Below are 25,083 nucleotides of genomic sequence, written 5' to 3'. Positions count from 1 at the left end.
ACACCAGAACCCTCATCCCATCCTGTTGGGCCCTATAGGAGACCCTGAACTCCTGACTGCTCACTGTGCCTGAAGGGTGAGCATGCTGTGTGTCTGTGATAACGGGTCAGCACACAAAAAATGTGCCAGTGTGATTTGTGTTTCCATGACTAGGAAGGCTGCCATCATGTTAGGCAAGATGGATGTTTTGTGTGATTAAGACATTAGTAGTAAGATATATAACTAAAACTGGAATATTGTTCAGTGTGATAAAGGATAGCATAACTGCAGATGGCTTTTGTTAGTTGTTTCCAATTAATCCACCAGCTTCTTTGCAAAGCAGTTAAAGGTGCAGTGTTTCATTGCCCTGCAACACACGCCCTTTACAACCTGATCATCTAGCAGCCAGCTATCACCGACATCCCTGACATATTTCCTGCTTGTGACCTGTGGAAAATGCCCCACTGATTGCTTTACTTGTAGCTTTCTAGAGACAGTTTTTCCTGTTTTCCGTATTTTTATAAAATTCTCACTCATGAACATATTTTTTAGTTGTAACTGCTGCTAGGAGATGCATCACTTAAACTTTACTCTTTTAATATACAGTATACTGTATTAAATACACATATGGTAGACTATAGGATATAATATAGTATATATAGTATACTAAAATAATATCTGACATTTTCTGCATCAAAAATAGTGTGGCCAGCAGGACCAGGGCAGTGATGGTCCCTCTGTACTTGACACTGGTGAGGCCACATCTCAAGTCCCATGTCCAGTTCTGAGCCACTCAAGAGGAGACATTGAGGTGCTGGAGCGAGCCCAGAGAAGGCCAAGAAAGCTGAGGAAGGGTGTGAGGGAGCTAGGGTTGTCTAGTCTGGAGAAAAGTAGGCTTAGAGAAGACCTTATTGCTCTCTACAGGTTTTTTTCACTGAAAGGGTTGTCAAGCATTATAACAAGCTGCCCAGGGAGATGGTGGAGTCACCATGCCTGGAAGAGTTCAGGAAATGACTGGATGTGGCACTTAGTACTGTGGTTTAGTTGACGTGGTGCTCAGTAAAAAGTTGGGCTTTTCCAGCCTTAATGATTCTATGATTTCTTATAGAAAGATTCAGGTGAGAATACAAACACTAACTTATCCTGAGTGAGTAACTGAATAATCAGTACAAACTGCATAGACCAACTCAATTCCTTGCTTACCCAAGTAGAAATTAAAAGATCACAAAATGTCAAGAGAAACATATACTGGGTCTTTCCCATAGACAAAAATACAAGAAGGAACTGCTTGGATGCTGATTCAGTATTCAAAAACATGAGATAAGATGAGATGGTAAAGAGCATATCTGATAACCTTATGTAAGGAGATTGTGAAACACCTTGATAGGTGCATTCACTTCTTCTTTTGAGTTCCTTCCTCATCTTCTTTTCAGCATAGCTCCTGTTTCTGACCTTAAATATGATCATTTAGATTCAATTTGTCTTGATTTGTGCTATGAGGACACCACTTTTGAGTGCATATTTGTCAGAATTATAGAAAACCATACTGTCTACAAGCCCTACAAGTGTATTGCCCGTAACAGAATCAAGACTTGCTTTTCCTCTCCCTGTGCATTCTGACCTTAAGAATGGCTGCCTTTAGTTTTCATGTCTTATGCAAACATGGCATTTAAAAATTCTGTGAGAAGGTGACTGAGATTTTTCAGTGCATTTTGTCTGAACTTCCTTAGTACTTTAGAGTCATTGCTATCAAGGTGGCAAGACAACCTTCCCTCCTTTTAAGTAGGGATTTTTTAAATGTTTCATGCAGTAATTGAATGCAACCCTGTAATGGAACCCTGTTTCTACTTGTGTGATAAACTGTGTTGCTTATACCTGATTGCATTATGTGTCTCATGCCTGACTTCTTTGTACCAAATGCGCCTTTTATATTACTTTTTTTTCCTAAAGAAAACTGGTTCTTGACTTAAAATGCCAATATATATATGATTATTTACTACAGAGAAAAAACAAACAAAACCAAAACAAAACAAAAACCCCCAAAACAAAAACAAAACAAAACAAAACACCACATTCAAAAATTGGCATAATATTTTTTTTTCCAATCCAGCACTCAGTAACTCTGTTATAAGATAGAATATACAGAACAAACACAGCTTGTTTAATGCACAGACAGAGCATCACAGATTGTTTCATCCTGTGGCCAAAGACTGGGTCAAAAAAAATTAAAAATTTAAAAATTGAAAACAGTCTCATTTAATATGTTTTTTAGAACTGTGTTTACCTGTGTCTTGGCCAATACTTATAGCTTTCAACAGAATTCCAAGTGGAATTACAATTCATCACAAATTATTATTACTGTTCTCAGGGAGTTATGTCAGAGTTTGCTGGGACTTTCTTTTACTGTAAAGGATCTTATTGTTACGAATAGCTTAGGATATAAACTTATATATATATATTTAAAACTGTACCAGACTGAACAGAATTACTTGTTTCATCCTTTTCCCATGAAATCTTAGTTTCGATAGAAACTTAGGCACTCTAAAAGCATCCTATTTTTAAGTCAGCAATCTTTGTTCTCACACTAGTATTGACAGGAATTAAATGTGATGGACTTAAACTGGCATATCAATCAAACACATTATGAAAAGCAGATAGAAGAGAAAAATGGCTGTTCTGTGCAATAACACCTGTCATGTAGATCATTGAAAAAAGTGGAAGTATTAGCAAAGTCAGTGATATGAGCATCAATATTTAATAAGACTGGGATACAAAAACACAGAAAAAAAAGCTGTACCAGCGCAGAAAAAATAAGATTTTTTTTTCATAACTTTAATAATAATATAGCTGCTTTAGTAATTCTCTAAGCAAGAACCTAATAGGATGTTCATGTCAACTTTGCCACTGCTGTTGAAAAATAACTGCAGCTATCAGGTGCAGGGTGAGTTTTTTCCCTTCAGAACTCCCAAACATAAAAAAAGGAAAGCAGCCATAAAAATCACACTTATTCTTAAAGTGTTGGTCCAGAAATACCCCCAAAATCTGATGGAACCACTTCCTTTGACAAAGGCAGGTATGAAAGGTCCTGTGCAAATGCAGTTATTTGCAACCATTTAAAAATAAGATCATTGTTTCTTAGTAAGACCATCTTTCATAACGTTACTTCTTCCTGGCAAGTAGGATCTAAAATATAGGCAATGGTTTAAAGAAATTAACATCAATAGGAGTTGCATTTGATCCAGTTGGAATATCACATCCATCAGCAGACTCTGTACACAACACAGATACCTCAAAGCATAACAAAAAGTGATACACAAAAAACACAAGTGCTTACTGGACTGGGGTGGGTCACCTCACCATCACCAACACCGATACAACATCCAAAAATGGAGTCTGTAACACTGATGTGGTCTGCCCAAAACGAAATACTTTGTGGTTTGAAGGACTGTCTTTGCTTTGGGTTGTCTAGGGGTTTTGTTACCTCTAAGGCATACTTTAAAAAAAAAAAAAAAAAATTTGAGCATTTGAACACGTGGAAGGAATTGCCAATCTTCCTGATGTCAAAGGCAGACTATAAAAAAGGATATATGTGTGAGAGGCACAAAGTGTCCCCACTACCTCTGGCAGAGGGAGGTTTAGGGATGGTACAGAGCAGCAGGGGAGGGCAGGAGCCTATTGGAGGTCCTAGCCAAGGGGTGCAGGTGAGGAGCTGGGCTGGTGACAAGTTTCTCCGAGGAGCTGGGCTGGTGACAAGTTTCTCCCTTGCTTTCAGCCTCACTGACTAACAGGGCACGACACTGAGACAAGCAGAGATGATGGACCTGTTTCAGTGATGTAGGAAGATCGAGAGAGAGATCCACCAGTACTAAATGTACATGCTTGCACCTGCTCTTTTACTCTCAGCACTGAATCTGAGACATGTGATGACTCTTGTAGATAGGGAGAATGGTCAATATGATTTGCTCGAGCTTCAGTAGGTTTCCATTAGAGAGCATTCAGATAAATGGAGACAATAGCTCAAAAATTGGTTTTTTCTACTGGTTTTATTTTTGAACTTCTGAAGCATAATGTAAATCCACTAAAGTCTTATTTTTTCTGCATGAAGAGTTGTGCTTTGGAGATTCTGAAGATGATTAGATGTAATAGTAATGAATTCTGAGCACGGAAATGATGATGTCTACTGCCAGCAAAAATCATGCAAATTTGTAAATGTTTACAAATTCACAAGCTAGACATATGCACCACTGAGACCAATATTGTAGTGCTATATTTAGCTTGCTCCTATTCCCCTCTCAAGATACATATACAATAATAACTTCAAGTGAACAATTTTATTTAGATTAATCCATTTTACTTACACTGCAACAAAAAGGATAATAATTTGAATAGAAATCTAGGAGGTGAAAGGCCAAGTGTGAGGAAAAAAAGGTGAAAGATCTCAATAAACATAACGATTATTTTTTCCCCTAGTAAAACATACTACAAATGACAGTCCACTGCCCTCTATTGCCAGCAGTAGTGATTACTTCGCTTACTTGGCATGTCTAATACATCTCAGGGAAGCTCTTGTTATTCTACAAGAGTCTACAAAATCAAGAATGCAAAGACAAATAATTTTAACATAATAAAAATGCATGTATTTTAGTTCCCCTAATTTTACTAATTCACTCAGAAATTTCAGATTAACAGCCTGTGATACTGCATCATCTTAGATGTGTTTAAAATGTAGTCTGTGATCACTCAGACATTTCTAATGGTGAAAGTGTTTTGTCATGGTCATTGTTTCACATCATATGCTTGCACATGTGTTAGGAGACATTTTAGTGAAAAACATTTTAACCCCTAAAATTTGATTTGGAGAAGTAACATAACACTTGCGCATGCACACAAAAGATATTGAGAATATCTTCACAGACTTCAGTGGCCCTACTGCAGCAGTGAGAGCTCTAATTCTCTCTGACTAATGGGGATTTCCTCCAAGGGCTGCTGCACTCACAGGCAGGATGTCTGTGGCACCACTGCCACCTTAGCTAGGGAATGAGATCAAGCTTGGAGATGGGTGTAGTTCTGGTGGAGAAAGAGCCCATTTTCCCCGTGGAAAAGCTGTCCCTGAACTGTAGCTTGTTTTGAATTTATGCCCACCAAGGCAAAGAAAACATGTCAGTGCTTGTACAGTCATGGGAGCAGACAGAAGCCAGCCTCACTTGGAAGCAAAAGGTCTTTTGAGACACACAGCCAGCAGCCTCAGCTCCACCAAAAGATTTGCAGATAATGAGGTGGAAGAAGAAGTTTCACTTATCATCAAAGTGAAAATTAATCTGCTCTCCAAGAGCTGTCTTGTTAAACTGCAATCATTTAGACATTTTTTTGGGGAAAAAAAAGCCCACAACAGGCAAAGTTGTAAAGTCTCCTAGTAATGGGAGAATGTTTTGGAGGAGAAATATTAGAAAATCCATTCCCTTCATGAACACAACAAAAAAAAAATCTTTGCTGTCTGAACATTAATTTTTAAAAACCCCTAATATGTAACCACAACCAATATAGAGACAGTTCGATTAGCTTTTTTGTTAATGTCAAACACATCCCTTTGTAACTTTGAAGCAGAACCAAAACCAATTTTTCTCCTTTCTAGGTTTTCAGTGAAAGGGTTCTTTTCTCTAGTGACAACTTGCAAAGCATCTCCAGCTGTGTGATAGCCACAGTGGGTCATGAGGCTCAGGCTTCTGATGTTACCAAGAATGGGAAAAATAGAGAAGCCCTCCCTCTTAAACACGACTTTGGTTTTGACATGCTGCATTGTGACACCACACAGCTTCTGGTGTTCCTTGTTCTTACACTAGTGATGGCATAAAATCTCTATCTCCAGCACTCAGGCCTCTACATTGGGCAAAATTAAATACTTATAAATAATAAATGGATTATATAGGGAGATATTTCAAGAGTAAGCTGAAAAATTGCTTTTCAAATGAAATATAAAAAGTCATCAAGTTAGTAAAACTGAAAGCTTGCATACAGTGTTGATGCTATATGCAAAATTCAATGCATGAGGATATTTGTGTCTTTAAACTGTGCCTGCTTCAGTTCTTAGTAATGTTCTGTTCATGATAACTTTCTTGGCCATACAAAAAAAAATCTATAAAATATATATTAATAGATAGTACAAGTTCCAAAATGAAATTCTAAGTAAAATAAGTAGCAATATTGCCACTGATATTACCTTAAAAATTATAGTGAAAATACCTTTTTCGTTATTTTTCATTCCAAAGGAAATTTAATTGAAGCATAATAAATATTCACACAGCAAGAATCCCATTTTACTGCATCATAAGAAAAACACAGAATATAGAGCAATAATAGCTTATTTATATATATATATATATATATATATATATATATATATATATATATATATATATGTCAATGCAAATAATTCTGAGCATGTGTATTTCCTAATACTTCCTTATGTATTCTGGAGATATCCAAAAAAGAAAAATCTCTTAAGCCTTAGCAATGCAAATGTGTTTTCTACACCAGGTTTAAACATCATTTGGCTTCAAAAGCTTTTAATTTAATGATACAGAATGGACATGATGGGCCTTTGGTGCGTTTTTGCAAGATGTATTATAGAAAGGTTACTGGCACAAGAAAGCCTAGTATTTTAAAACAGGATGTGTCCCAAGGGTAGTGTTGATCACACAGAGCTGCAACTCAAAGTTAAGAACTATTAATCTTCAATGAGAGTTCTGGTTATTTGCCACACTGTAGCAGAAAAAAGTCATTTGGCTCCCACATTAGGAAGCAGTCCTTTCTCACTTTTACTGTAGCACTTAGAAAGGCTGGCAATCAAACAGAATGCTTAGGTATCTAGGATGGACAAATATCAATCATGGTATCTAACCAACAACAAATAACACCTACAAATATTTTTTTTTTACAGATTTATCACAAATTATACCATTTCAAATCTATCAGGTTTTCTGAGAGTTTTCTTTCAGAAGAAAAAATAAATTCTGAGGCTGCTCACAAGGTATTATCCATGTCTAATTAATGAACTCAGCTATTATCTACCATACTCACTTTTAACACGTGAACTTTTAAGAAATGATAGGAGTTTTAGCACAGACACAATTTCAAAATTTTACTAACAGCCCATCTTTTTTTTTTTTTGCCCTGGAATTAATGTTCTTATATGTGATACATGATCCTCCTTTATATTTATCTCCAAATTAGGTGTTCCTTAGATGAACAGAGCACATATTTCTTTCTGGTGAAATTCAGCAGAACTCTAATGATCTAGTAGCAACACGGAGCTCAGCAAACTTTTATTTATTTTGTTTCTCCAGCAGGCTTTTGTGCAGGCATTAAATTCTCTGTAAGTGGCTAAAGCACCACAGCTATCCAAATGAACTTCTCTGAACTTGTCTACAACGATATTTAAGTTCTGTCCTGCAAAGCCAGTGCTGATGTAATCTCTGGAACTGAATTCTGAAACAGAAATCCTACAACACCAGCACACCCTACTGATAGTTTTTATTACCTGAAACAACTAGGGATCCTTTCTGGTCTCATAGAAAGGCATAGGCAACTACTGCTCTGATTTTAGAAAAAACAAGATACCAGAAGACATCAGTGAAGCTTGAGCTCACTGATCAGAACCTCAAAGTATAGGATTTAATTCTAATTTTCCTACCAGTCACCCACTCATCTAAGCAGCTGTCTTCATTTGACATTTAGGTTAGCTGTCAGGAAAGCAGTCTGGAGAGAGCTAATATTGAACATTTTAATCTGTGTTTTTGTGATTTGTTGCCAGCCTCCATCCCTCCCTTCAGCTCCTCTTCTTGGTTATTAACTGCTGTCCAGAAATATGGCTAAAGATACAGATTATTCACAGGGGTAAACACATTTCCATAGAAGCAGAATCTTAAAGAGTGTTGTCAAATGAGACTATTTTTGTCTTCTCCACAGAATTTCACCCAATTACTCCCATCCCAGAGTCTTCACACTGAAATCACCTTTTTGTGAGTCGCTTTTAAAATTTATTTTGAAGTCATTGTGAGTGATAGCATGGAAAACTGAGCGAGTGTGTCAGCAAATGCAGCACTGCAAATTCCTCTACTGGATGCCAGACTTATTGTAGTGCTCTCTCTCTGGACCTCAGCTATCTGACACGCTTCCTCAAAAGACCAGTAAACAGTTCATGTGTGTCAGCCATTCCTGTTGTCTCATATGCAGAAGGCACTTTACCTACAATCACAAGAGATCACTAAGAGTCTTGGATAATTTCAGGTTGCCCACGATCTCAAGAAGGTGAAAAGAACTGAGACCATCACCACACCTTCCATAATATGTCACAGACAAACCCTGAATAATTAAATTATTTTAACTGCAGTGTTGTAAGCAATGCCCTCTTGTGTGTTCCCTTTATCCCTGCATAGACCACTCCACTGAACAATTTAGGTGCTTTTCAAAACAATTTCATTAGTAAAGGTGTATTTAATTTTGCTGACTGCTGTTCTACTAGCCACACATATTCTAAATGAAGCTGTCAACCTTACTTTCCTTGGCACAGGTTGCATCATTACAGTGTTTCTTCACATGATCACACAAGAATGGAATCTAATTCCACAGTCACCACACAAATAACTACCTCCTAATATTTCCATCGGCCCATAAAAAGGTGCCATTTCTCACAACTTAAATTCTCCACTAAAAGGAGAACTACCAAATGATCTTGGTAAAAGCTAAGTAATGTAATATTTGGTATCCTTTCATCTATTTTCATATTTTGATTCATCAAAAGAAAAGGGAAGAAAATCCAAGCATGAGGTAAAGAAACCATAAAAAATTTCCCACTTTTTTTCCTCCCCAAATTTAACGTTTTATATTCTGACACTTGTTCCTATGCAGTTGGAGATTAATAATTACAGTGTTTACATGAAAAAGTCTACTGTCATATATAATGTCTTTGACTATGTGGTGGAATTATCTATTTTTTTTTTTTTGCAGAAATGTGGGCAATATACACAAACCTCTGAATTTGCAAGTGATTTTATGAACATCTGTTATTTGATAGCACAGACTAAAACATTGAAAGCTCCTTCACAAATTAACATTCTTTTATGAAACCCACTTATAGGTTAAGCTTTGACCTCCAGCTAGCCATAAGGGTTTACCCTGAAATTCAAGCTGCCAAAACTTCCAGTTATTAGAACATGTCCTTCTCTGTACTAATAACAGATACTTCTACTGCTGACATTAAAATTTTCAGTAATTTGAGACACTCTCTCTATAATGAGGGAACAAAAAAAGTGTCCATATTTCTTTTGTCATAGGAATTTACCCTTTGCTTTTTAGGGTTGGGTGTTGCTTTTTGATTTTTTACTTCTTTTTCTTTTTTTTTTTTTTTTTTGTGATGGAATTGTCATGTTTTCCTTATAGAATTAATTAGCATATACAAGCTCTTTCCTATATGCAAGTAAAGAGTATTTCCATCTTCAGTAGCACTTTCTGTTTTGAAGCCTGTTATTCAATGAATGAGGCAAAACGTTTAATCAGTGAGGCAACATAAAATCGTTTACAATGGGGTACAGGCACTGTTAAGGTGATTTTTGTGTCTCTTTCAAAGTTGCAGCAGAGAGCTGCTAAACTTGCAGGACTGTGACAGATTTGCATTCTCTCAAATCACACAGTTCAGGTTGCAGTTATATTAATTTTTAAAAGTTGGTATCTGAGCAAAAGCTGTCATACCCAGGACTAGACATATCTCTTGTGAGAGCTCTAATTACAGTTCTATTATTAAAAACTAGGTTATAATACTTTCCTTTAATATCATTACATGCACCCTGCAGAACTTTGTTATTTTATAAATAAACTTCATCCGAGGACAAAGAAAAGTTCTTTCTGAATTAAATGATGTTAAATTATTATGTTCCACATTTTAAAAATTGCTTTAAGTTTCAACGTATTGCGTACCATTTAGATGGTAAACCAAGAAGGTATCACTGAAGAAAGTCACACCCTATGTCTACGATTACAACGGGGAAAAGAGAGGTCTCTTGGATTACCTTCTCCCATTTCTCTTGTACTTTGAATTTACTGTTCTATCTCACAAACATTAAAGCCAACTTTTGGCCTTTCCTACTGGAACTTTGATGATTTTCTTATAGATGTGTCACATACTGTAATTTCCAAGGCCCAGATCTTCTGCATAATCCATTTTCTGGCTAGTAAAAAAAGTAAGAATTAGAGAGAAACCTGGGCTTTTGAGCATCTGTAAGAGGGACCTGCAAAATGTATTTTCCCCACTTTTTCCATTTAAAGCACCTACTCAAGTCACCAAAAAAAAGTCTGAAGTGAGACACAGCCTCACCTATAGCAACTGAAATATTCCTGATATTTCTGCTATCTTTTCCTAGATACCCCTTCACAGACTTCTTGGTAGCACTCCAGAGGTTTTAGACTCCACACATCACAGACAGAAAATTGTCAAGATTGTGTTGCTGAAAATTTGTTATGGATTTCATGTTAGGGACTTGACTGCACAGCTAAGAGGTAGCACAGTTCACTGCTAAACTCGAGGCATTGGAGTCCAAAGTAGGTACACATGATCCAACTGAAATGTAACTGTGGGCACGGCCAGAGAAAGGACAACTCTCTTCCCCCACAGGTAAAAATTACATGTGGGTCCTCAAGCTACGCTGGTGACACATAAATTAGAAAATCATTTTTCAATTCTTTACAACCTCTCACATTTAAAAGCATTATTTGTATTTACACCACAGGCATGTGAAACAACTTGCAAATCTGAGTTTTTTGAAAGCTTAGTTTATGAACAAATACACTGAGACACAGGTGCTCTAAACACTGAATTTTTAGGAAAGTAATGCAACTCTTTGGGGAGAAATGCACTATACATCAAACAAAAATGAAGATTTATTTAGAACTAAGCTTTTATTTTGACTGTATAAATACGGGGGTTTTTTAATATATGGAAGGTGGTGGATGGGTGAGAATTATCTAACATCATTTCATTTAATCCTAACTATTTTACAGTTACTTAGTGACCTAGATTTCACTATTCACAAATAAGAGAAATGAATGATGTAATACATTTCTCTGTCTTAATTCCAACCCTGTAGGCTAATCTGCTCAAACCAGCACCTCCAGAACTACACAGGATTGAATAAAAACCAATTCTACAATGAAAGTAATCATTTAGCACTTTTACAAAGCTGACAATGATGAGAAATCACTAACAAGGAGTAGACTGTTAACTGAAATCAATTCCACAGCTAGAAACAGAGATGGATTTGAACCACCTCAAACAAATCAGGAGAAGAAGAGGGACATACTGTAGGTTTCACAAGGAGATCCACTTTCATGTTTTGAAGACCACATCTCTGAGCTGTTAGAAGAGGGAGAAAGACTGTCCTGGGACAGCAAGACCTCCTGTATATCTGTCCTAAAACCCCCAGAAAGAAGTAATTTCTTCAAGATTTAAAGATCAAGAGGTTTTTGATAGCTGAAATCAGACCCTGTCCAAAAAAACCCAGGTCATGCTTCAGGCAAATAAAAACTTGAATAATGTTTAGGAGTTTTTTCTCAGAGCCCAAATGAAGGAGAGGGAGACTAGTACTTTTACAAATATATGTCTACAAATGCACTTTCACATGCAACTAAAAATACTGTTATAAAACTCAAGTAAAAAGTAGCTAAAACACCATTAAAGTAGACTTCACAGAACTGGAACTGGAGGAAAGGCCTTTAGATCAGTCAGGTTAACAATTCAAACCTAACATTAAAAGCATCTGTTGATAGGTATTTCCTAAACCCTTCATTATTCTTGTTATTCTTCTGCAGACTTGGTCTGAGTTTCCTCAGTAATTGCAAGCTTTGCTATTCCATAAAACAATAATTTCTGAGAAAATAATGCTTTAGGAGCATTACATTTTATTTAGATACAGAAGCAAAATAGTTACTCTTCATTTTCCACAACGATTTCTGTGACCATAAAAAGGCCTAACTGGTAATACATTTTAAATTAGGCTGTATCAAACGATTGTTGCTGGGGCTACTTATTCATACATGGAAAAGCAAGATTACAAATTACTCAAGCTAAAATCTCACTATTGCCACGAAAAAGAAAATAATTACATATTTCACTTTCTATGAAGCACTTCCATTATCAGAGCCATATAAAAGTTGCCCTTCTTTTTTTTTTTTTTTTTTTTCTGCAATAGTACCATGTTGTGGATTCATTCTGTTTGTGATTCCAGACAGTTCCCAGAGCTTTCCTTGGGCTTACTATTGCCAGCCCAGCCACCCCCCCTCTTCTGTATGCATATGTTTTACTGCTGTCCTAAACATAATATTTCACAGTTGTCTTGTAATTCATCATTTGTTCAAGACTGTATTTCATCCTCATCCAGCCCTCCAAATTGCTGGACATCTCTGCTGTAAAGATGCGGAGTACAAATGTGTGCTGTATAAATCAATTGAATCAGTATAAAAAATGCTCTAGACCATGAAAAATCCCTGTGGGACTCCATGATGGACTAAACCACTGCTGAGCATGTTTTTCAACACTATGATGGTTGTATCCAGATTAGCTTACTCCCCTTTTTTAATGAGTAAAATCAGATGGAACACAATCAAAAGCCAGACTAAACAGAAGATACATCACAGCTACTATTTCATTGCTGTCTATTGCCTGGTAAAATGACAAATGGTGGGATTGATTTGTTTTATTACTGGCAAATACACTTGAGTAATTATCCTCCAGGAATTAAAGAAAAAAGTTTCAGCAAATTAATAGTTCAAGCAGAATTTTTTCTGAATATTAAAAATAAAATCTTTATATACTGCCAGAAGGGCATGCTTAAAATAAATTAGTTATTTGGTCTTTTTTTTCCCACTCCTTTTATGATATACCATTCTCAAAAGTAACTATTTCAAAACATGTTATAATTGACTTTCATAATTTGTTAACCAGATCACACCTCTTATCTCTGACCTTGCTCTTCTCCAATTCATCCAGTTTTATTAAGGATGCAATTGCAATTAGAAACAAGAAAAGACAAGTCTAATAGAGGAAACTCCTTCATATATTAGAAGCACAACAAAGGAATCCAACAAAGAATAATACAGATGCATCACTAGTTGAGAACAGGCAAAGTATGGTGAGACAGAGAACATTTTGAGAGAAGGACAGCTTCTTACATTTCAATCACTGCTGAAATCAAAGGAATAAAGCTTGAACATTTTTTTCTAATAAATCAGTCAACTCCATTCAGCAATATCTGAGACTTATAACTGTTATCTTGAAAACTAAGCCTCAAAACTAAGTGTAGGAATATCAGGTTTCTTTAGGGTTGTTTTTTTTAAATAGACAAAAGATATTTTGGTCAATAAATAAATAAATTACCTTAGCAAACTGTGCATTTATCCATTTTGTGAAAGTTTTCTTTTGAACATCTTCCCGTTCATCTGCCAGAGGAAAAAAAAAGCAATTCATTAGAATTATTCAACAAAATAATGCAATATTATTGATTAATGTTTCAGTCTTGGTTTATTCTAAAGCTCCTAATAATACTTCAAACACAGCCAGGAAATCTGTTTGGATGTATTCTGTCTTTGACAATTACATCAACACATTTTGAAGGTCTACAGATCCCCTTCATAGTCATGGTCTATATCCCTAGTTCAACTGACCTATCCTGTGGTTTCTTTTCTTCTGGAAGAGAACATGTTGAAGTAGAATCTGAAACATCCCCTTCTAATTTTTAATTTCATAAATTAAAAATTATAGGTATAAAAAAAACCCAAACGTGTCATCAGATGGTTTTGGCATCAGGAAACTCTTCTACAGCATTTCTAGAAAAGTACTTGAAATAACATTATATCCACCTCCTCAAATTGCTTGAGGAAGTAAAACCTCCTGGACCCAATAATAGTTCTCCACTGGCAGCTCCTGATGTACCTTATGCCTTTTCTAACTTGCAACTATTTACCTGTCACAAATTGTTATATATTTTTCCTCCAGTGGAAAAAGAAAAAAAAGTCCACACGCATATTTGTTCAGCCATACGTGAAATTCTTTTTCTATTCTTTAATATGAAATCTTTATAGAGGGACATGATTTATCTTAGGCCTTGATTCGTGTATCTAAGTTATAAGTGGTCTTGATGCTGAATGGAACTGGACAAACAAAAGTACAATTCTGATGTGTTTTATATAGGTTGAAAGAGAAAAAATATTTCAAACTAGAACTTTGTAAGCATTTGCTCAAAAAGATTTATTAGGCATCATCCCTGAAATATAAAGGACAGACTTTGCCAGGCAAAACAAAATCAACCCCAACTAGAACTGAAGGGCATATGTGAAAAAGGGTGCAGAATGCTTACAGTAAAATAAAGTTCACTCAATGCAGCCTTTTGGTTTGCAGTAAAATTCTCTACACTTCTTAAATAAAAAGGGATATTAAATTCCCTTCTGAAATGTTCAGCAATTAATAATGTTAATGGATTCAGCCAAATTTGAAAGGCAGGTATAGATGAGCTAGAAGAGAAATGCATGGCATTAATAATGTACTTTGCTTTCCCTCCCTCCACCTATCCAAGGAGCCAAGACAAGGCAAATCTTTTTGACACAAATATATCTCTTGTTCTTAAAACCTCAGCTCAGTAACATGTTAAAAATACCTTTCCCACCAGAATGTTTTCCAGTTTCAAAGATACAAGATACTTATGAAAAAATACTAGAGTTTGCAAAGTTACTATTTCATTACAAAGAACTACTGCATACAAGAAGGAGCTTATTCTAATTGTGTTCAGATGATCTTGAGCGAAAAAAGAATGACAACACAACAGTACAACTGGAAACTTGCCATGGAAGTAATGCATTATATACACTCTGCCACTAATATATGTATATATATATATGAGTATTTGCTACAATAAACTTCCTAGACTTCTACTGCTATCTATCCCAAATAACGCTGTCAGCTTCATCCTTTGGCTGAAAGTAATACTTGAATAGTTAAGAGATTCATCTAAAAGCAACAGCATATGAAGAAGATGCATGCTTTTGGTAATACATGATGCTAAAAATATTCTTTTTCCCCACAAGCAACACTTCCCTCTGTGTTGACTATAAGTTGTTTATTATATGAATTGTTTCATTCCAGCCACATGCAGTACACAGAAGATGAGAGAAGAAAGATACATTTTGTTGGTGGAAGATAAATATTCAATCTGATGTTTTATTACAAACTTCTTCAGCAACTTCATATAAAATATTACACATAAATAGCTGCTTATGTTTAACCATCTCTGCTAAAACTGCCAAATGCAAATCGATTCAAAGAATAATTTGGCATTTAGCAAGGAAAAGTGAAAAGAGGCAAAACCACCTTTTTCAAACTGCACAAACAATAGTATGTGATATTTAGCAGGGACAAGGACAGACAAAAACACCTCTTCAAACTGTTCAAAGTTCTGCTTTTCCAGCCGAGGCAGCTGTAATAGCATACGTAGTAACAGAGTGGGTTATTTGGTTTTGTTTGGTTGGTTTTTTGTCACAAAGATTGTGTGAAAAGTTGTGAGTGATTCAACTGCTAGTCACCAGTTAATTCATGTCCGTGTGCTAATAAAAATCAGGGTCTCATGAGAAAAATGAGAGTCAATCCCACAATTTAAATGTTTGAAAGTTATTCAAAGTTCAGCCAATGCTCTGCTACAAATCTATTCCACTGCTTTTATCTTCATCTAGAGATCATTGCAAGCACTTTTATCTCTAGGTGCTTGCTCTGACAAGTTTATACCACAACAATTTGTTAGTGACAGCCTCCTAACCTAAAAAAGAATCAATCTTTTGGTTATGCAAGGCATGATTTCCCCACTGTAAACATGATCTTTTCAAAAGAGATGTTCTCTTAGCCCAGATTTATGGATTGAATGCTAGATGTGGAAGCTGAATGACATTTATCTAGGTGCTGCAGAAACGTGCCAAGATCACTCCTGTGCCACTTTCATAATGCTGTGTTTATAAGAGATCCTTCAGCAGTGAGCCAGTGAATGTCCTTGCAGGTGCTTTTACTGTGAGACAAGAATAATCAAATGGCCAGGCAGGTAATTCCTTCACTAGTTCAAGAGTAATATGGTATGTTTATTTCCTTTCTCTCAAGCAGAAAGAACTGCAGAATAGTGTACTGTTTCTCTTCAGGTTAGATTTAAACATGATCCTACATGGATCCTGAATCCCTTTATCACAGTAACAATGGGACCCCTTCCCACAGCAAAAATGCTTTCCTCAAATTGATGGACATTGAGTGGAATAGGTTTAACCTCATTTTCTGTAGGTTATCAACTCAGACTCTGAGGTCTACAAAAAGCCTTCCAGAAAACAGAGATACCGAGCAGTCAGATTTACCTGATTTTCATGCCCGACAGCCTCTAGTACCACTGAACAGATCTTGCTCTAACTACAAGGCATTCACAAATGTGCTCTGATGAGCATCCAGCTTTGCAGCTGTGAATGCAAACCTCTCATATTAGTTAACTGCACATTTGACTTCTGAAGTATTATTCCAGGTTAGGCCTCATAATAAATTATGACCCAGAGAGAAAGTGCAGTATTAATGAAGCTAATCATCTGACAAAGGACAGTTCTGACACTTAATCAGGCAGCAAGGCTAATAGAGACAAGTGGCACACTGAAGGATGCTTGGGAACAATCATGATTCAACAGAGCAAAGATGCTATTATTAATGGCAAGTGGTCACCATACCACTCTCCTAGATACTTAATAGCTCATGTTTGCCACCTACCACTCCAATGCAAATTTCTATTTTCCACAAGAAAAACTCCAAGATTTTGTCATCTCTTACTACACTTTTTACTACACTTATTTTTCCACAACACCCTATCTGCTCAAATACCACCAAACATATTAAATAAAAAATAGCAACAGGAAAAAAAACATTTTAAATACCTGGTATACTCTAGATACTATTCTGAAAGCATAGAGCAGTGTTAACAAGTCATTAAAAGGTAATAATTTTAAACAATTTGAGCTGACAAATACCAAGAGATTGTAAAATGAACCAAGGTTCAGAAACATACACTACATATGTCACTACATCATTCCATTTATATCACAAAAGCCACTTCCCCACAGAAAACATGTAGTAGTGAGAAGGAAACTTGAACACTTTGGGGCATCCTTCCCTTTTTTTCTAGAGGACCTTCAACCTCTCAACTCTTGACACACCTGAATAAATATTTATTTCACTAACTCACAGAATGGCTGAAGCTATAAGGACATCATCTGGTCCAACTGCCCCAATCAAGCAGGGTCACCTAGAGCAGATTTTACAGGACCATGTGGAGTGTGTGTTTTTTTATTGTCTCCAAGGATGGAGACTCCACAGTGTCTCTTCCTAGAGACTACCACATCAAGACTGCATCTTCTGTCTTCCACAGATCTGAGTAGTGTTTTCCAATGCAAGTGACTTAGAAAATTCTCTTCTAGGGGAAGTACAGCCCAATTTTTAAAAACAGAAGACATTCAACAAAAGTGTACTGGTACCTGAGGAGTATGGGAAATGAGCCATATCCTCGGATTATAAAGTTCAACTTTAAACAAACAAACAAAAACTCTTTATCATTTTCATGTCAATAAAGATGTGACATTTGTAGAGTATTTGAATCACTCAGAAACAGGCAGTGATAGGAGGCTCAGCTGTGTGATAGAAGATTTTATGCAACCTTCAGCAAGCAGTTTCATCCTAACTGTGGGAACATAAATAGGAAAGAAGACATCTTATTCTGTTACCCAGTGTTGCCCTGAGTTAAGTTAAACAATAACTGAATAGTTATGTTTTGTGTACCAGAAACTATAAGCAAGAAAGAATGAAAGAAAAAAAAAAAGGAAAAAAAAAAGAAAAAAGGAAGGAAAAAAAAAAGAAAAAAGGAAGGGAAAAAAGAGAAGAATTCCCATATACTGCTGAAAACTTTGAAACAATGGTGTTAAGACAGGGGTCAATTCCCTCATTCATGGCAACTGCAGGTTCGCAGGTTCGTTGGAACACTGCACTTTAGAGAATAAAACCATCAAAATTGCAATTTGATTTTCCAGCAGCCAAACAATGTAGATTGAGAAAAGGTCAGGATTTTCTTCAGTGAGTGGGAGTGAGTACCAGCAATGGTGGGAGCACTAGGAACAAAAGAGGCCACAGTCACATTATTGATACTCTGGCTCCATCGACTCACTATTCTTAGAGGTTTTCAGTACATTGTAACAATACACTGTCAGTAACTACAACTGCTGAGAAATGTTCCCTTCCCATTCTTGCTTATCTGAAGGGGGAAGAAGAAATCAATGCAATACAATGACTGAATGATATTCGAGTGGACTAGCTTTGATTTTTAGTCATTGAGGTCATCCAAGACATTCACAAGCTGACAGGAAATACAATAGACTGCTTTGACAGACAGCCAATGAATTTAAGTCTATTGCTCATGTAAGGCAATACAGAACATGCAATTCTTCATCCATCTTCTATAAATATACTGATGAGCAGTATGTTGACTTAATCTGAATATTGTTAAAACTCCCTGTTCCCTGTGCTACCCTCTTGAGACTTTACTGTGGAACCAGAGTCAAATCACCATAATCAGACCATCTCAGGCTTTTCAAAACACTGATGAACCTATTCAAATGCTCAGCAGAAATGGAACACTGAAAGCCCTCGTTAAAATAGATTTAAAGGAAAAAAAAAGTACAACTAAACACCCTGAAAAATAGAATATCAAAATTTTCTGAGAAAGATTTGTTAAGCTTTAAGGCAAATTTGGGAAATGAACAGGTGTATTCCTAACCAAAAAGACTTTGCTCCCCGTTTCCTTCAAATACAGGAACTCAGAGGGAGTGATGCCCTTTACTGACCAGAGAACAAAAGAGAGGGTGTCTACAAGACTCAACCTACAAGATTTCTACTGACAGATTGGTGTAGCACATTGAACTATTGAACTACCTTGCCTAGACCGAATGTCAGGCTGAGAAAACCTTTTATTTTTCTCATTTCATTATATTAGTTGGAATTGTTCTCTCATTATAAATGTTTTAGGGAAACCACTTCCTGACTTTTCCTATTTTTTTAATTCCTGAAGGCATTGTAAGTGTTTATGTAAGATCTCACTCTTCTGACCTAACTGACTAATTAGCTATTTAGAGAAAATACTGAGTGCTTTTGAGGACCAGTGTGGATGTTATGTGTAGAAAAGGAGCAGGAGCAGCACAAAGGACAGAGAACACGACAGACTGCCAGCCTGGAACAGAACGAAAGATAAAAAAAGAAAACAAAACAAAACCCACAAAAACAACAGCATAAAAAGGAAGAAAAAGAAAAAAGAGAAAAATGAGGAAGGTGTGCAGGGGAAGAGAGAAGAGGAAGTAAACACCTTTACCCTGGCTTGGGGGGGAAAAAAACATATGAAAAAGTAGGAGTGGGATGGGAAAAAGCAGAGACAAACACTTTCTTTCTGGAGAGAAAAAAAGGATATCTGGTAGCTAGAAGATCATATGCAGGGAAGCAGTGAATTTGAACAAAAGAACTACTGAAGCATGCGCAGCTTAGTCAAAAAGATTTGACTAGCATCCAAAAGTACCAGAATAATGCAAACAAGCAACATTTGATTCCTAAAACAATAATGGGCAGCTGTGAAATGTACACACAGATCTATGTTTGAACAAATTCATGTAATTTGTTCATGTTTGTTAAATACCCCCCCGCCCTTCTTCCCCTCCACCAGTTCTCAACCCTTTTCCCTAAATAAATTGTAGCATATGGAACTCCCAAGACAAAAGCATCACAATTACAATGAAATTTAGAAAAGAAAGAAACAGAATGTCAGTTCACACGTCCAGAACATTTTAAGTATACACAACATGGGGTGCTCAGCTCCAGTTCATACCCTAGCAATTGTATTCCCAGCTGTTGACCTAGTCCTCCTCTGGTCCACCACACACACACTTTGGGAACTGATTGTACTTCTCCATGTCTATGGATTTGACCTAAGGACCTGTAACACAATGCTAACTGTCAGGACATCTGCCTCACTCAAGTGCTGGTGACCCACCCCTGCCTTAGGGTAAGGACTTGAAAGTGTTCTGAACCACACTCTACCAAAAATACCCATATCTAGTTATTAACAGCTTTGCAAACAAAGCATAACTCTTTTTGTTTACTGGGGTTTTTTATTATGCTCTAACCAGCAAGTACTTTGGATCCAGTAAGTTTTTCCCAAAGGAAAATCACTAGTAAAATGCAACCTAAAATATATCAGACTTCTCTGCACAAGATAAATAACATCTCAAGGAACTAATCTGTCTCTGCCTGAGAGCTGGTACTTCAAAAGGAGCTCAGTTTATGCCTTATCTTTACATGGGAATATATAATTACTCATTTGGATATTCACCTGTGTATAAGCAGTGTCCCTTTTTTTTACCTATTTTTAAATGTCATATACATATATTGACAAATGAAAAGAGTCTTTGATAACATATCAGTAGAAGCCCATGCTATTTTAGTGTCATACCATTGTCATGACAGTATTTTCTGAATACTGTAGATCATATACCTTTAAATGAGGTAATATATTTGTCTTCACTTAAACCCCCACACTAGCTAGAAGTGCTGTACCAGCTGAAACCATGGCAGCTTTCTGCAACTGGCAGAGTATTTTATGATTTAATTGTATTATCAACTTGTTGGCAGTCAGACATCAATGAAATCATGTTGCCAGTACATCCAAGTACCTTGAAAAAATACCGATAATGATTTAACAGCTTTTTGGTTTTCTGGTTTGTTTTTTTTTGTTTTGTTTGTCGGTTTTTGTTTGGTTTGGGGGTTTTTTGGGGTTGTTTTCTTCATTTTGTTTTGTTTTGGTTTTTTGTTGTTGAAAGCAACAAAATTCATTTTCTGGATAAGTCTTCTTAGTGCTACACCACGTACTAAGTTAATGGGGAAGGATACCAATATTACCAAAATATGAAAGATAAGTAGGAGTTGGTCAATATTAACTTCCTCTTGTCATAGGAGTATATTTTGTATATTTTGGGAAAATACTTAATTTTCTTGATGGATTCATTTGAACTGGATTTTTTGTTGTTGTTGTTTTGTTTTTTGTTTTTTTGTTTATGGGTCAGGGAAGCACAAGTTAAATTCTGCTAATACATCATGTGATGTTGTATAAAAGCAACAGAAACACTTTTTGTCACACAGATTTAGTATTATTATTATTATTTTGATATATAAAATCTATTGCAACTCCACAGCCCAAACCTGCCATTTTTACCACAGCTGCTGAGAGATACTTTGACCTTTTTGTCTTACAAAACCAACTCATGATTTGTAAGGTTGATTAGCAAAAATTAACAGAAATGTGCTTGGAGTAAGAAGGCAATATTTGCTGCTCAGCCCCCTTGTTGGTTGTTGGGCTGACTTGGACTAAAGGGTAGAACCTGATTGACATTTTAGAAAGAAACCCAACATACAACTTCTTTGAAAGAGTGACTAGACCTGGTAAACAGATCTAGTACATCTTGACTGTAGTAACTCTGGTTTCAGAGTTTCTTACTTTTAACCCATTTTTATCCTTTCCCAGAGGAAATGGGAATTGGTACCAGATGACAGAGAGAATCAGTATTAGCCTTTATTCTCCCCTCTGAGCACATGGGTATTTCCACACTGTTCCTTGCACGGGAAGGACAGTGGCATTAGGACAGATGGACAGGCCCAGCTGTGGCCTGGCAGCAGCCATCCCTCTGTGAGCCTATTGAACAGCCTGCACCAGAAAATCCTCCTTGGCTAGATACTAATAAAATTGGTTTGTGTGCACTGCACCCTCAGTGACAACCTGTAATAAGCATTGTTACTCCTCTGCACCAAGGATCTGAGAATTGCTGAAACTAACTCAAAGTGAAAGCAAGCACTCTCACCTCGGCTGCTGCTTAACCAGCCGGCTCGCAGAGAACCCAGGACTATAAACGTCCCTGTCACCACTGTGGGAAAAGTTACAGGCCAGAAAAGAGCAGCACTGGCAGGTCCTGTATTTCAGCAGTGTCACCAAAAAAAAAAAAATTCCCCCAAAATAAGAACTTGTTCTGAAAAGAACTTTAAACAGCTCTAGACTTTATGGTTTTCACCAGGAGAGCTCCACACACTGGGAGGAGGAAAATTGTGATAAAGGAGCTGCAGCCAACACTGAAGTTGCCTTGTCAGGACAGAGGAGGTATAGGTTCTTGGGGTTTTTATTTGTGTTTTTTAAACCTTGGAAGAGAGGTCAGCATTTAGCTGATCAGCAGGCCATCTCAGAGGGAGCTGTGACAGAGGCACTGCATGGGAAGGGTTACTATAACGGAGATTAATTACTAGAAATAAAAATGTCAAGGTTATGTAACTAGATAAAATTACCCACAATTTTCATATTTATAACCTTTATGAAAAATAAACACTTATTTTTGTTTTGTTCAGAAAATAGAAGATAAATGTTTACTGTTAGACAGACTGTGTCCTTCCTTAGCTGGAGATTTTTAACATCTAGGTTTCTATTTCTGTTCCGACGAGCAATAGAGGACAGGAGACTGAGGACAGGAGACTAAGGACAGTAACATTAATTCATGAACCAGCCAGAGAAGAACACATAAAAAACAGGAAATAGGGGCCCACAAACTTTCTGAATTATAGACTTTCAACTGATAACAGAGGAAACTGAAAGAAGCATCAGGATTTAAAATATGTAGACTCTAAAACATGACATTAGTATCTAGTGTTTCATGCAACCTTCTGATGTAAAAATGAAATTGCTGTTCTGTTTTCAGCAAATGCCACCTAGTGATGCATAGTTGCAAAGCTTTGAACTACTTTGATTTTTATGTATATTGTCCCAGATTTTCTGATTTGCTTCTGTTAAAAAAAAAAAAAATCAGGCAAGGGCTTTACATGGGCACAGACTCTCAAAATTCCTGTCACACACATGCAGAACACAGAGCAGGATGGGCTAGCCATACCTGAAACACCAACATTTGTTACAGTTTGTATTAAAATATTCATTGCAAACAACCATGCTAACTACATCGTGGTAGCTAACACTGTTCTGTAATATTTCAAGTTCTTTTTTTGTTCCTCTGTCAAAAGCAATTAGAGAACAGGCTGTTCTAGTCTGCTTGACTGACTGCTGTCTACTTTATTTCATCTGACCCAATTAGCATCAGAGTTAATCAGGAGGAGCTGCCACTGGGGCATCAGAGAATGTATCAGAAAAGTTTGCAATTAATGAGACCAAGGTGTTAATATGCAATTGTTTACAATACACACACCCTGTTCTTAGGGTGAAGATACTGTCATTATAAAGCTGACAGCAGCAACTGGCCCACAGCTAGAATTCACCTTACTATACAACATTTGAGAAACTTTGAAAGAAAAGAGCACATGCATCCAAGAATAGCTGTGTAAATTAAAGGTAAGTGAACTGTGTTTTCCACTCCTGTTTTCACCTCACCTGAAGTAGACAAAGTAATGATGAATGTATTTAAACTATAGTTGTGATTTATTTAATTCACAAAAAACTATGGCAGATTTCATGTTGTCAGGTCTCTTGACATCTTTTCACCATTCCCAAGCATCCTCCACCTTCCAAGAATAGAAAAGAAAGGGTAGTCAAAGAATAAGATGAAGCATTTCAAAAGCCCCTGTTGATAGTGATTATTGGAGGGGGGAAGCTAGTAGAATACAACTTGATTCCCCTGTACCCTTTCCCATTTCACAACTACTTTTTTCTGTTTGTAGTGGTCCAATCGTACAAGTGACTGAAGGATCTTATATTTTCAGAAATACATGTTAGGATCTGAGTGTTTGGCATACTGAGCATGATTTTCCAGTACTACCCCATGTTTGGGAAAACTCCAACTGTACGGGTGAAGGCTAAATACCAGCATAAAGCATAAGATAAAAGTCTGAATACCAGTACTTCACAGAAAACTGAATTAAAAAGAATGTTAAATGTGCATCCCCTACACCCTAAAATTTCAAGCATTCCTGAAAAGAAAAAGGAAGTCTGAATTTCTAGACAGCTCATAAGCAACACCTTGCAAACAGCCACAATGTTTACTGCAGACTGTTCTTCCTTCAGCTTCTTTCTGAGGCTTCTATTTTTCATTTAACAGCTTTATTTGGGAAGTGACTGTTCAGTTCTCGCACAGGGAAAAACATTCAGATTGGGAGAATGGGGGAGGTGTTTGTCTCTTTTGCCTCTAAGATGGTGAGAAGAAGTGAGTTTTAGACTTTAATATAAACGTGGTGACAACCATTACAAAGAATATGCATTTTTTTTAGAATTTTTAAGACAAAATGTATTCAAGTTAGTACTTAGCAACATTCCCAGGGCTACCAATAATTCCAACTGTGTTTTTCCCGAGCAGCCAGTGGGGAAAAAGCTATCATTATAGAGAACAGGCATTATAAGCTGTAGAAATCACACTGCTGAAGACAGAAATACTTAAGGTGAGGTGCACCCTTGCCTATCGAAGTACAGGACAGCATTGGCTTCTGGTCCAGCCTCTGTCTCTCCAGTACCACACCGAGAGGTGGGCAGCCTCTGACACACAGAGGAAGGACAGGATGTATCTTTTTAAGCAGTCAGGCATAGGTCCTGCTTATGAACATTTTATCATTTACAGTAACACTAAAACAACATACTTTGCTATGTGTTGTTAAACATATTGTTTACAACTTTGCATAAGGTTCTCAGATTATTTTTAAGTTGTCTACAGAAGCAACTGAAATTAGGTGGAAATCCTATCCAAAATTCATCTGCCTGACACTACTGCACTGTCACTTGTTAAATCTGAATACTCAGTTTGGGGTGGAACATATTTTTCATCCACACATGGGGACAAAGCTCAACATCTTAAATTTATCTCGGGAGAGAGGAGTAGAAAGAATTGGTAAAAATAAAATGGACAGGAACACCAAAATACAAAGGAAGAAAGAGGATATACATAATTCCTTATCCATGTTTTGAGGTACTTTTTTCCATTCTGAGG

At 36.6% G+C, this 25,083-nt stretch overlaps 1 protein-coding gene across 10 annotated transcripts in view; it reads right to left on the bottom strand.

The window, feature by feature from the left end:
- DMD (dystrophin) overlaps positions 1–25,083 on the bottom strand; it is a 1,181,986-nt gene that overhangs the window by 883,870 nt on the left and 273,033 nt on the right. For all 10 annotated transcript variants that reach the window (XM_069032076.1, XM_069032238.1, XM_069031841.1 and 7 more), the window contains one exon: positions 13,403–13,464. In XM_069032076.1, the coding sequence (XP_068888177.1) occupies positions 13,403–13,464 (62 nt within the window). Of the gene's footprint in view, positions 1–13,402; positions 13,465–25,083 lie in introns of those variants that run through there.

Source organism: Aphelocoma coerulescens, chromosome 1, assembly GCF_041296385.1.
Source record: "Aphelocoma coerulescens isolate FSJ_1873_10779 chromosome 1, UR_Acoe_1.0, whole genome shotgun sequence".
In the NCBI taxonomy this organism is placed as follows: domain Eukaryota; kingdom Metazoa; phylum Chordata; class Aves; order Passeriformes; family Corvidae; genus Aphelocoma; species Aphelocoma coerulescens.
This window is presented reverse-complemented; position numbering and strand designations above follow the sequence as displayed.